Raw genomic sequence first — 15,000 nt, forward strand, 5'->3', positions numbered from 1 at the left:
TCATCACACTATACTGTTACTGTCCCTCACTGTTACTGTCTCACATCATCACACTCTACTGTTACTGTCCCTCACTGTTACTGTCTCACATCATCACACTCTACTGTTACTGTCCCTCACTGTTACTGTCTCACATCATCACACTCTACTGTTACTGTCCCTCACTGTTACTGTCTCACATCACACTCTACTGTTACTGTCCCTCACTGTTACTGTCACACATCATCACACTATACTGTTACTGTCCCTCACTGTTACTGTCTCACATCATCACACTCTACTGTTACTGTCCCTCACTGTTACTGTCTCACATCATCACACTATACTGTTACTGTCCCTCGCTATTACTGTCTCACATCATCACACTCTACTGTTACTGTCCCTCACTATTACTGTCTCACATCATCACACTATACTGTTACTGTCCCTCACTATTACTGTCTCACATCATCACACTATACTGTTACTGTCCCTCGCTATTACTGTCTCACATCATCACACTCTACTGTTACTGTCCCTCACTATTACTGTCTCACATCATCACACTCTACTGTTACTGTCCCTCACTATTACTGTCTCACATCATCACACTATACTGTTACTGTCCCTCGCTATTACTGTCTCACATCATCACACTCTACTGTTACTGTCCCTCACTATTACTGTCTCACATCATCACACTATACTGTTACTGTCCCTCACTGTTACTGTCACACATCATCACACTATACTGTTACTGTCCCTCACTGTTACTGTCTCACATCATCACACTATACTGTTACTGTCCCTCACTGTTACTGTCTCACATCATCACACTCTACTGTTACTGTCCCTCACTGTTACTGTCTCACATCATCACACTATACTGTTACTGTCCCTGACTATTACTGTCTCACATCATCACACTCTACTGTTACTGTCCCTCACTGTTACTGTCTCACATCATCACACTATACTGTTACTGTCCCTCACTGTTACTGTCACACATCATCACACTCTACTGTTACTGTCCCTCACTGTTACTGTCTCACATCATCACACTATACTGTTACTGTCCCTCACTATTACTGTCTCACATCATCACACTCTACTGTTACTGTCCCTCACTGTTACTGTCTCACATCATCACACTATACTGTTACTGTCCCTCACTGTTACTGTCTCACATCATCACACTCTACTGTTACTGTCCCTCACTGTTACTGTCTCACATCATCACACTCTACTGTTACTGTCCCTCACTGTTACTGTCACACATCATCACACTCTACTGTTACTGTCCCTGACTATTACTGTCTCACATCATCACACTCTACTGTTACTGTCCCTCACTATTACTGTCTCACATCATCACACTCTACTGTTACTGTCCCTCACTATTACTGTCTCACATCATCACACTATACTGTTACTGTCCCTCACTGTTACTGTCTCACATCATCACACTCTACTGTTACTGTCCCTCGCTGTTACTGTCTCACATCATCACACTCTACTGTTACTGTCCCTCACTGTTACTGTCTCACATCATCACACTCTACTGTTACTGTCCCTCACTATTACTGTCTCACATCATCACACTCTACTGTTACTGTCCCTCACTGTTACTGTCTCACATCATCACACTATACTGTTACTGTCCCTCACTATTACTGTCTCACATCATCACACTATACTGTTACTGTCCCTCACTATTACTGTCTCACATCATCACACTCTACTGTTACTGTCCCTCGCTGTTACTGTCTCACATCATCACACTCTACTGTTACTGTCCCTCACTGTTACTGTCTCACATCATCACACTCTACTGTTACTGTCCCTCACTATTACTGTCTCACATCATCACACTCTACTGTTACTGTCCCTCACTGTTACTGTCTCACATCATCACACTCTACTGTTACTGTCCCTCACTATTACTGTCTCACATCATCACACTATACTGTTACTGTCCCTCACTGTTACTGTCTCACATCATCACACTATACTGTTACTGTCCCTCACTGTTACTGTCTCACATCATCACACTATACTGTTACTGTCCCTCACTATTACTGTCACACATCATCACACTCTACTGTTACTGTCCCTCACTATTACTGTCTCACATCATCACACTATACTGTTACTGTCCCTCACTATTACTGTCTCACATCATCACACTCTACTGTTACTGTCCCTCACTATTACTGTCTCACATCATCACACTCTACTGTTACTGTCCCTCACTGTTACTGTCTCACATCATCACACTCTACTGTTACTGTCCCTCACTGTTACTGTCTCACATCATCACACTCTACTGTTACTGTCCCTCACTATTACTGTCTCACATCATCACACTCTACTGTTACTGTCCCTCACTATTACTGTCACACATCATCACACTCTACTGTTACTGTCCCTCACTATTACTGTCTCACATCATCACACTCTACTGTTACTGTCCCTCACTATTACTGTCTCACATCATCACACTCTACTGTTACTGTCCCTCACTGTTACTGTCTCACATCATCACACTATACTGTTACTGTCCCTCACTGTTACTGTCACACATCATCACACTATACTGTTACTGTCCCTCACTATTACTGTCACACATCACACTATACTGTTACTGTCCCTCACTATTACTGTCTCACATCATCACACTATACTGTTACTGTCCCTCACTGTTACTGTCTCACATCATCACACTATACTGTTACTGTCCCTCACTGTTACTGTCTCACATCATCACACTCTACTGTTACTGTCCCTCACTGTTACTGTCTCACATCATCACACTATACTGTTACTGTCCCTCACTATTACTGTCACACATCATCACACTCTACTGTTACTGTCCCTCACTATTACTGTCTCACATCATCACACTATACTGTTACTGTCCCTCACTATTACTGTCTCACATCATCACACTATACTGTTACTGTCCCTCACTATTACTGTCTCACATCATCACACTCTACTGTTACTGTCCCTCACTATTACTGTCTCACATCATCACACTCTACTGTTACTGTCCCTCACTGTTACTGTCTCACATCATCACACTATACTGTTACTGTCCCTCACTGTTACTGTCTCACATCATCACACTCTACTGTTACTGTCCCTCACTATTACTGTCTCACATCATCACACTATACTGTTACTGTCCCTCACTGTTACTGTCTCACATCATCACACTCTACTGTTACTGTCCCTGACTGTTACTGTCTCACATCACACTATACTGTTACTGTCCCTCGCTATTACTGTCACACATCATCACACTATACTGTTACTGTCCCTCACTATTACTGTCTCACATCATCACACTATACTGTTACTGTCCCTCACTATTACTGTCTCACATCATCACACTATACTGTTACTGTCCCTCACTATTACTGTCTCACATCATCACACTCTACTGTTACTGTCCCTCACTGTTACTGTCACACATCATCACACTATACTGTTACTGTCCCTCACTATTACTGTCTCACATCATCACACTCTACTGTTACTGTCCCTCACTGTTACTGTCTCACATCATCACACTATACTGTTACTGTCCCTCACTGTTACTGTCACACATCATCACACTCTACTGTTACTGTCCCTCACTGTTACTGTCACACATCATCACACTATACTGTTACTGTCCCTCACTATTACTGTCTCACATCATCACACTCTACTGTTACTGTCCCTCACTGTTACTGTCTCACATCATCACACTCTACTGTTACTGTCCCTCACTGTTACTGTCTCACATCATCACACTCTACTGTTACTGTCCCTCACTGTTACTGTCTCACATCATCACACTCTACTGTTACTGTCCCTCACTGTTACTGTCTCACATCATCACACTATACTGTTACTGTCCCTCACTATTACTGTCTCACATCATCACACTCTACTGTTACTGTCCCTCGCTATTACTGTCTCACATCATCACACTATACTGTTACTGTCCCTCACTATTACTGTCACACATCATCACACTATACTGTTACTGTCCCTCGCTATTACTGTCACACATCATCACACTATACTGTTACTGTCCCTCACTATTACTGTCTCACATCATCACACTATACTGTTACTGTCCCTCACTGTTACTGTCACACATCATCACACTATACTGTTACTGTCCCTCGCTATTACTGTCACACATCATCACACTATACTGTTACTGTCCCTCACTATTACTGTCTCACATCATCACACTCTACTGTTACTGTCCCTCACTGTTACTGTCTCACATCATCACACTATACTGTTACTGTCCCTCACTATTACTGTCACACATCATCACACTCTACTGTTACTGTCCCTCACTGTTACTGTCTCACATCATCACACTCTACTGTTACTGTCCCTCACTGTTACTGTCTCACATCATCACACTCTACTGTTACTGTCCCTCACTGTTACTGTCTCACATCATCACACTATACTGTTACTGTCCCTCACTATTACTGTCTCACATCATCACACTATACTGTTACTGTCCCTCACTATTACTGTCTCACATCATCACACTCTACTGTTACTGTCCCTCACTGTTACTGTCTCACATCATCACACTCTACTGTTACTGTCCCTCACTGTTACTGTCTCACATCATCACACTATACTGTTACTGTCCCTCACTATTACTGTCTCACATCATCACACTCTACTGTTACTGTCCCTCGCTATTACTGTCTCACATCATCACACTATACTGTTACTGTCCCTCACTATTACTGTCACACATCATCACACTATACTGTTACTGTCCCTCGCTATTACTGTCACACATCATCACACTCTACTGTTACTGTCCCTCACTATTACTGTCTCACATCATCACACTATACTGTTACTGTCCCTCACTGTTACTGTCACACATCATCACACTCTACTGTTACTGTCCCTCACTATTACTGTCTCACATCATCACACTCTACTGTTACTGTCCCTCACTATTACTGTCTCACATCATCACACTATACTGTTACTGTCCCTCACTGTTACTGTCTCACATCATCACACTCTACTGTTACTGTCCCTCACTGTTACTGTCTCACATCATCACACTCTACTGTTACTGTCCCTCACTATTACTGTCTCACATCATCACACTATACTGTTACTGTCCCTCACTATTACTGTCTCACATCATCACACTATACTGTTACTGTCCCTCACTATTACTGTCACACATCATCACACTATACTGTTACTGTCCCTCACTGTTACTGTCTCACATCATCACACTCTACTGTTACTGTCCCTCACTATTACTGTCTCACATCATCACACTATACTGTTACTGTCCCTCACTGTTACTGTCTCACATCATCACACTATACTGTTACTGTCCCTCACTGTTACTGTCTCACATCATCACACTATACTGTTACTGTCCCTCACTATTACTGTCTCACATCATCACACTATACTGTTACTGTCCCTCACTGTTACTGTCTCACATCATCACACTATACTGTTACTGTCCCTCACTATTACTGTCTCACATCATCACACTCTACTGTTACTGTCCCTCACTGTTACTGTCTCACATCATCACACTCTACTGTTACTGTCCCTCACTATTACTGTCTCACATCATCACACTCTACTGTTACTGTCCCTCACTATTACTGTCTCACATCATCACACTCTACTGTTACTGTCCCTCACTGTTACTGTCTCACATCATCACACTCTACTGTTACTGTCCCTCACTATTACTGTCTCACATCATCACACTCTACTGTTACTGTCCCTCACTGTTACTGTCTCACATCATCACACTCTACTGTTACTGTCCCTCACTGTTACTGTCTCACATCATCACACTATACTGTTACTGTCCCTCACTGTTACTGTCACACATCATCACACTATACTGTTACTGTCCCTCACTGTTACTGTCTCACATCATCACACTCTACTGTTACTGTCCCTGACTATTACTGTCTCACATCATCACACTCTACTGTTACTGTCCCTCACTATTACTGTCTCACATCATCACACTCTACTGTTACTGTCCCTCGCTATTACTGTCTCACATCATCACACTCTACTGTTACTGTCCCTCACTATTACTGTCTCACATCATCACACTATACTGTTACTGTCCCTCACTATTACTGTCTCACATCATCACACTATACTGTTACTGTCCCTCACTGTTACTGTCTCACATCATCACACTCTACTGTTACTGTCCCTCACTATTACTGTCTCACATCATCACACTATACTGTTACTGTCCCTCGCTATTACTGTCTCACATCATCACACTATACTGTTACTGTCCCTCACTATTACTGTCACACATCATCACACTCTACTGTTACTGTCCCTCACTATTACTGTCTCACATCATCACACTATACTGTTACTGTCCCTCACTATTACTGTCTCACATCATCACACTCTACTGTTACTGTCCCTCACTATTACTGTCTCACATCATCACACTATACTGTTACTGTCCCTCACTGTTACTGTCTCACATCATCACACTCTACTGTTACTGTCCCTCACTATTACTGTCTCACATCATCACACTATACTGTTACTGTCCCTCACTGTTACTGTCACACATCATCACACTCTACTGTTACTGTCCCTCACTATTACTGTCTCACATCATCACACTATACTGTTACTGTCCCTCACTGTTACTGTCACACATCATCACACTCTACTGTTACTGTCCCTCACTATTACTGTCTCACATCATCACACTATACTGTTACTGTCCCTCGCTATTACTGTCTCACATCATCACACTATACTGTTACTGTCCCTCACTATTACTGTCTCACATCATCACACTATACTGTTACTGTCCCTCACTATTACTGTCTCACATCATCACACTCTACTGTTACTGTCCCTCACTATTACTGTCTCACATCATCACACTATACTGTTACTGTCCCTCACTGTTACTGTCTCACATCATCACACTATACTGTTACTGTCCCTCACTGTTACTGTCTCACATCATCACACTCTACTGTTACTGTCCCTCACTATTACTGTCTCACATCATCACACTCTACTGTTACTGTCCCTCACTGTTACTGTCTCACATCATCACACTCTACTGTTACTGTCCCTCACTGTTACTGTCTCACATCATCACACTCTACTGTTACTGTCCCTCACTGTTACTGTCTCACATCATCACACTATACTGTTACTGTCCCTCACTATTACTGTCTCACATCATCACACTCTACTGTTACTGTCCCTCACTGTTACTGTCTCACATCATCACACTCTACTGTTACTGTCCCTCACTGTTACTGTCTCACATCATCACACTATACTGTTACTGTCCCTCACTGTTACTGTCTCACATCATCACACTATACTGTTACTGTCCCTCACTATTACTGTCTCACATCATCACACTATACTGTTACTGTCCCTCACTATTACTGTCTCACATCATCACACTCTACTGTTACTGTCCCTCACTATTACTGTCTCACATCATCACACTCTACTGTTACTGTCCCTCACTATTACTGTCTCACATCATCACACTCTACTGTTACTGTCCCTCACTGTTACTGTCTCACATCATCACACTCTACTGTTACTGTCCCTCACTGTTACTGTCTCACATCATCACACTCTACTGTTACTGTCCCTCACTGTTACTGTCTCACATCATCACACTCTACTGTTACTGTCCCTCACTATTACTGTCTCACATCATCACACTCTACTGTTACTGTCCCTCACTGTTACTGTCTCACATCATCACACTCTACTGTTACTGTCCCTCACTGTTACTGTCTCACATCATCACACTCTACTGTTACTGTCCCTCACTGTTACTGTCTCACATCATCACACTCTACTGTTACTGTCCCTCACTGTTACTGTCTCACATCATCACACTCTACTGTTACTGTCCCTCACTATTACTGTCTCACATCATCACACTCTACTGTTACTGTCCCTCACTGTTACTGTCTCACATCATCACACTATACTGTTACTGTCCCTCACTATTACTGTCTCACATCATCACACTATACTGTTACTGTCCCTCACTGTTACTGTCTCACATCATCACACTCTACTGTTACTGTCCCTCACTGTTACTGTCTCACATCATCACACTCTACTGTTACTGTCCCTCACTGTTACTGTCTCACATCATCACACTATACTGTTACTGTCCCTCACTATTACTGTCTCACATCATCACACTCTACTGTTACTGTCCCTCACTGTTACTGTCTCACATCATCACACTCTACTGTTACTGTCCCTCACTGTTACTGTCTCACATCACACTATACTGTTACTGTCCCTCACTATTACTGTCTCACATCATCACACTATACTGTTACTGTCCCTCACTGTTACTGTCTCACATCATCACACTCTACTGTTACTGTCCCTCACTGTTACTGTCTCACATCATCACACTCTACTGTTACTGTCCCTCACTGTTACTGTCTCACATCATCACACTCTACTGTTACTGTCCCTCACTGTTACTGTCTCACATCATCACACTCTACTGTTACTGTCCCTCACTGTTACTGTCACACATCATCACACTCTACTGTTACTGTCCCTCACTATTACTGTCTCACATCATCACACTATACTGTTACTGTCCCTCACTATTACTGTCTCACATCATCACACTATACTGTTACTGTCCCTCACTGTTACTGTCTCACATCATCACACTATACTGTTACTGTCCCTCACTATTACTGTCTCACATCATCACACTATACTGTTACTGTCCCTCACTGTTACTGTCTCACATCATCACACTCTACTGTTACTGTCCCTCACTATTACTGTCTCACATCATCACACTATACTGTTACTGTCCCTCACTATTACTGTCTCACATCATCACACTCTACTGTTACTGTCCCTCACTGTTACTGTCTCACATCATCACACTCTACTGTTACTGTCCCTCACTGTTACTGTCACACATCATCACACTCTACTGTTACTGTCCCTCACTGTTACTGTCTCACATCATCACACTATACTGTTACTGTCCCTCACTGTTACTGTCTCACATCATCACACTCTACTGTTACTGTCCCTCACTGTTACTGTCTCACATCATCACACTCTACTGTTACTGTCCCTCACTATTACTGTCTCACATCATCACACTATACTGTTACTGTCCCTCACTATTACTGTCTCACATCATCACACTATACTGTTACTGTCCCTCACTATTACTGTCTCACATCATCACACTATACTGTTACTGTCCCTCACTATTACTGTCTCACATCATCACACTATACTGTTACTGTCCCTCACTGTTACTGTCTCACATCATCACACTCTACTGTTACTGTCCCTCACTATTACTGTCTCACATCATCACACTATACTGTTACTGTCCCTCACTGTTACTGTCTCACATCATCACACTATACTGTTACTGTCCCTCACTATTACTGTCACACATCATCACACTCTACTGTTACTGTCCCTCACTATTACTGTCTCACATCATCACACTCTACTGTTACTGTCCCTCACTGTTACTGTCTCACATCATCACACTATACTGTTACTGTCCCTCACTATTACTGTCTCACATCATCACACTCTACTGTTACTGTCCCTCACTATTACTGTCACACATCATCACACTCTACTGTTACTGTCCCTCACTATTACTGTCTCACATCATCACACTATACTGTTACTGTCCCTCACTATTACTGTCTCACATCATCACACTCTACTGTTACTGTCCCTCGCTGTTACTGTCTCACATCATCACACTCTACTGTTACTGTCCCTCACTATTACTGTCTCACATCATCACACTATACTGTTACTGTCCCTCACTATTACTGTCTCACATCATCACACTCTACTGTTACTGTCCCTCACTGTTACTGTCACACATCATCACACTCTACTGTTACTGTCCCTCACTATTACTGTCTCACATCATCACACTCTACTGTTACTGTCCCTCACTATTACTGTCACACATCATCACACTCTACTGTTACTGTCCCTCACTGTTACTGTCTCACATCATCACACTCTACTGTTACTGTCCCTCACTGTTACTGTCTCACATCATCACACTCTACTGTTACTGTCCCTCACTGTTACTGTCTCACATCATCACACTATACTGTTACTGTCCCTCACTGTTACTGTCTCACATCATCACACTATACTGTTACTGTCCCTCGCTATTACTGTCTCACATCATCACACTCTACTGTTACTGTCCCTCGCTATTACTGTCACACATCATCACACTCTACTGTTACTGTCCCTCGCTATTACTGTCTCACATCATCACACTATACTGTTACTGTCCCTCACTATTACTGTCTCACATCATCACACTATACTGTTACTGTCCCTCACTATTACTGTCTCACATCATCACACTATACTGTTACTGTCCCTCACTGTTACTGTCTCACATCATCACACTATACTGTTACTGTCCCTCACTATTACTGTCTCACATCATCACACTATACTGTTACTGTCCCTCACTGTTACTGTCTCACATCACACTATACTGTTACTGTCCCTCACTGTTACTGTCTCACATCATCATCTCAGGGAGTTTTTCCTCACCACCGTCACCTCTGACTCACTCATTAGGGATAAATTCGCATATTTACAATATATTTTTTGTGAATCCATTTATTTCTGTAAAGCTGCTTTGTGACAATGTCCACTTTTAAACGCGCTATACAAATAAAATTGAATTGAATACTATACTATTACTGTACCACATCCCACTGTACTCTCACACTCGCATCATAGTATGCTATTACTGTCCCGCTTCATCGTACCATACTGCTCTGAAACTAACTCATGCTGTACCGCTACACTAAGCGCTCATGCTATCATTGTTTACTGTTCCTTACATCATCATACTTTACTATAAAAGATCATAGTATACTTTTACTCTGCCGCACCATACCATACTCTCTACCTCTTTTAGACCTTTAGAAAGTGTGAGTTGATCTTTTTGAGTATTTTTGACAAATGATTATTAGTCAGCGTATTTATCTTTCCCCCGGAATGTTGTAGCGTCTCTGTAGCTGTGTCTGGACTTTGTTCAGCACACAAAGCCCTCTGTAGTCCTAACACTAGAGAAAGCTCAGCGCGATGACAAAAGGAGTGTATAGAGCTCATGCGTGTCGAATATTAAGTAGGGTTTTGTGTCTGTCTGCTCCTAAAGCACTTTAATGTCTGATTCCCAGCATGCTGTGAGCTTTTATTCTCTTCTTACATCTGCTCCTTTATTACCATATAGCACTCTTTAGTTATTAATTTATGCGTTTGTGTTGTGAGGAAAATAAAAAATTATACGTTTATGACTTATATTACAGAACAGTCTAATATTTTAGAAATAATATAGATTAACTGTTCTGTCTCAAAGGAAATAGCTTTACAATAACATTATACATTTAATAATAATAATAATAATAATAATAGGCTAAGTAATATGATAATATAAATATCAATATTGTGTTAAATTCTGTCACATTTTTCTGAGATGTTATTGTGACATCATTTTATCCATTTTGCTTTTTTTCCTTTCTTTTATTATAAAAATTATAAATGCTGTTTATAAAAAAGTTGAAATGTTTAAAAAAATTGCACAGAATATTTAGAAAAATAATTAAAATATTAAAAATTGCATTTAAAAATATTCTTCCTCTTTTTAGTCTTAAATTATTTTTTATTTTTGTGTTTATTTTTCATTAAAAATATTATCATGTTTAAAATGATAATATTATGTTTAAAAATGTTAGTCTTAAATATGTTTATATATTTAATTAAATATATAAGTATCAAATGTTAATTAAATTTATTATATATTTATTATAATAAATTATTATTTATTATTATAATTATTATTATAATATTTATTATTATAAATGTATGTGCCTCACTGTTTGAATATTATGTTTTTAAAACTAGTTTTAATTTTTAATTAATTGTTTTTGTTAATTTTAGCTATTAATTGTAATCATAATCATTTAGCTATAAATTGTAATTGTATATTTATTTTATTTATATTATTTATTATACAATATGCTGTTTTTTTTAATATATAATTGTGGTGAAAGTAAATCAGAGTGGATTTAAAAAAAAACGTTTGAATTTATTTTCATAACTTTATTATTATTATTATTATTATTATTAATACTATTATTATTATTATCATTATTATTAATATTATTATTATTATTATTATTATTATTATTAAGAGTAACGGTTGCGTTGTGTTCGCAGGCTGTGATTTGTCGTTTCCTGCCAATAAACTGGTCTCAGGTGATCACTGTAAAATCACACAGAATCAGGAGTCAGGACAGGTGTGGCTCGAGGACACCAGGTGAGACACCGAGTTACCATCCTGAAGATGATTATTTTCCTATAATAGCACACCCCCAAGAGTTTTAATCAAATCCTTCTGACCAATCACAATCCAGAGTTCAGTACGCTGTACAGGGATTTTAATTAAAGTCCATTAGCGTGTTTTGAAATCACATTAAATGGAAAAGAGCTTTATTAATTAGTTCTTGTTTGTTTGTTTGTTTGTTTGTTTACTTCAGCACTAACGGGACGGTAATAAACATGTCCAAACTGGTGAAGAAACAGAGCCACTTACTGCAGAACGGTGACGTTATCTACTTTGTGTACAGGAAGAGTGAACCAGAGCAGAGTAAGACGCTACGCTACGCTACATTCCTGTTTTTAACACACACTCGTCCACTTCCCCTTCATTAAGTCCCCTTCATTAAGTCCCCTTCATTAAGTCCCCTTCATTAAGTCCCCTTCATTAAGTCCCCTTCGTGATGGCTGGATTGAAACGCGGTGTTTCAGAGCATCAGGTGTAATGGACATGAGCGTGTACACAGAGTGGAGTTTTGCAGTAGGGCTGGACGATACGATGATGTAATATCGATATCGTGATAAATTATGTTAAAGATTTCACAGTATTCATTTCTGAGATACTGCAATATCTATTTATTTATTTATTTGTTTGTTTGTTTGTTTGTTTAATAATTACAAACTGACTGGCTGTGTGATGTTAGTTTTGTACTTAGCCTTAAAACTATTTTTAAAATTAGTGTTTTTCAGCTTTAAATATGTTATTTAATATTATTTATTTAAATATTTAAGAAATTATAAATTGTATTTATTAATAATGTTTATAATAGTTAAAAATAAGCTTAAATTTATAGCAGGTTTTAATGAAGCATTGCTGGTTTTAAGTCTACAGTATGTGTATATATGTTGTGTACTGTGTTTTTAAATCTTTATACATTATATATATATATATATATATAAATAAATTATATGTAAATTAATTTGTAGTTGTTGTTTGTTTTTCCAGACATTGCTTATGTGTATCACTCGATCACGTCCACACCCTCAGACTCTCAGGACACTGAAGGTGAGTTAACGAGCTCGTTTACGTCTGATTCATTTCCTCACTAATCAAACACTACTTCCTGTCTTTTTCCAAAGAAGAGGTGTGTTCTGATTGGCTGAGAGCAGAAGGGATGATGCACACGGCACGGTGCGTAGAGGAGAGCACTGAGGGTGTAATGCTGCCTTCACGTGCTATCAGAATTATCGTAAATACGAGTTTCCTCACTAGGAAGTTGCACCTGAATGAGCCCTAAAGTCGTAATTACGACTGGGAAACTCGGAGATCATTTTTCCGAGATGGGAGGAGTCTTAAACTTTCAACATGGCGGAGGGGAGAACAGTTTCTGTACTGAATGACAGGTTTAGTAGTATATCTATTTATTTGCGTACTCTATCAGCAACCATTCCACTATCGTCAGCAAGCTAGCTAACTGAGTAATGTGTGTTTATCGTGTCAAAGTAAAATAATAAAGAAAAGAAAAAGAAAAAAAGAAATGCTTATGATGAACCTGGCGTCGTCCGTGTTTCATGTTCTTCCCGATATCTAAGCGCGTGAACACGATGTAATCGTAATTACCACTTCAGAAGTGAGAGGCAGGATAATTCCAACAGCACGTGAAGGCAGCGTGAATATCAAGTGTTCGTGATCAAGGAGCTGCAAGAGATGGAGAGATTAAATAAGTTAGGAAGGAAAGACAGGAATGAGAGAGACGGACAGAAAGAACAATGAAAATGAAAGGACAGAGAGACAGAAAGGAGCGAGAGAAAAAATACGAGAATGAGACAGTAAGGGAAAAGACGGAAGCGCAACCAAGGAGTCCAGCACATTTTTTAAAAATTATTTATTTATTTATCTATCTATCTATCTGTCTATCTATTTATCTATCTGTCTATCTATCTGTCTATCTATCTGTTTTCTGCAGTAGCGTGCACTCACTCTGGCAGAGAGGCACAAGGTATTTTTTTACGTTGGTTGTATGAAAATAATCCACTTCGGGAAGCAGCGACACTCCGCTTGCGCGTCTTGCCGTATCACACCCCTCCCCCATTATTTCCATAAACAGCTCATTCGGGAGTGTGTTATTCCTTACACAGACTATAATTCCTGGAATATTTCTACCAATCGGATTCGAGGATTAAACCACGCCGTGGTGTATATGGAATATAATTCTATGGTTGTATAGAAGTGGATTGTGTAGATGTGTGTAAGAGCTGCTGCTGTAATCATAAAGACTTTCCTGCTGCTCATCTCAGGACTCACACTCTGCTCACGCTGAACATCCTACACACACACCACACACACACTCTCACACACACACACACACACACCACACACACACACACACACGCTCACACACACTCACACACACTCATTACTGTTAGTCTTTACTCTTCTACACCTCCACACGGGAGTGATTTATAATCGCACTATCCGGTCTCACACAGAAGAGGCTCTGTGTTCCTCTCGAGGTTTCCCTCTCACGTGCTCTCGGGGAGTTTCCTCACCGCTCTCACCTCTGACTGGCTCACAGTCCGGATTTCTGTAAAGCT

The 15,000-nt window shown here is 40.0% G+C and overlaps 1 protein-coding gene across 2 annotated transcripts in view; it reads left to right on the forward strand.

Annotated features, from left to right (window-relative positions):
- The window catches only part of chfr (checkpoint with forkhead and ring finger domains, E3 ubiquitin protein ligase), a 62,803-nt gene that overhangs the window by 24,181 nt on the left and 23,622 nt on the right, over positions 1 to 15,000 (forward strand). For both annotated transcript variants that reach the window (XM_053229074.1, XM_053229075.1), the window contains exons 3-5: positions 12,307 to 12,406; positions 12,627 to 12,736; positions 13,412 to 13,471. In XM_053229074.1, the coding sequence (XP_053085049.1) occupies positions 12,307 to 12,406; positions 12,627 to 12,736; positions 13,412 to 13,471 (270 nt within the window). The remainder of the gene's footprint in view (positions 1 to 12,306; positions 12,407 to 12,626; positions 12,737 to 13,411; positions 13,472 to 15,000) is intronic.

Source organism: Pangasianodon hypophthalmus, chromosome 24 (assembly GCF_027358585.1).
Source record: "Pangasianodon hypophthalmus isolate fPanHyp1 chromosome 24, fPanHyp1.pri, whole genome shotgun sequence".
Taxonomy (NCBI): Eukaryota; Metazoa; Chordata; class Actinopteri; order Siluriformes; family Pangasiidae; genus Pangasianodon; species Pangasianodon hypophthalmus.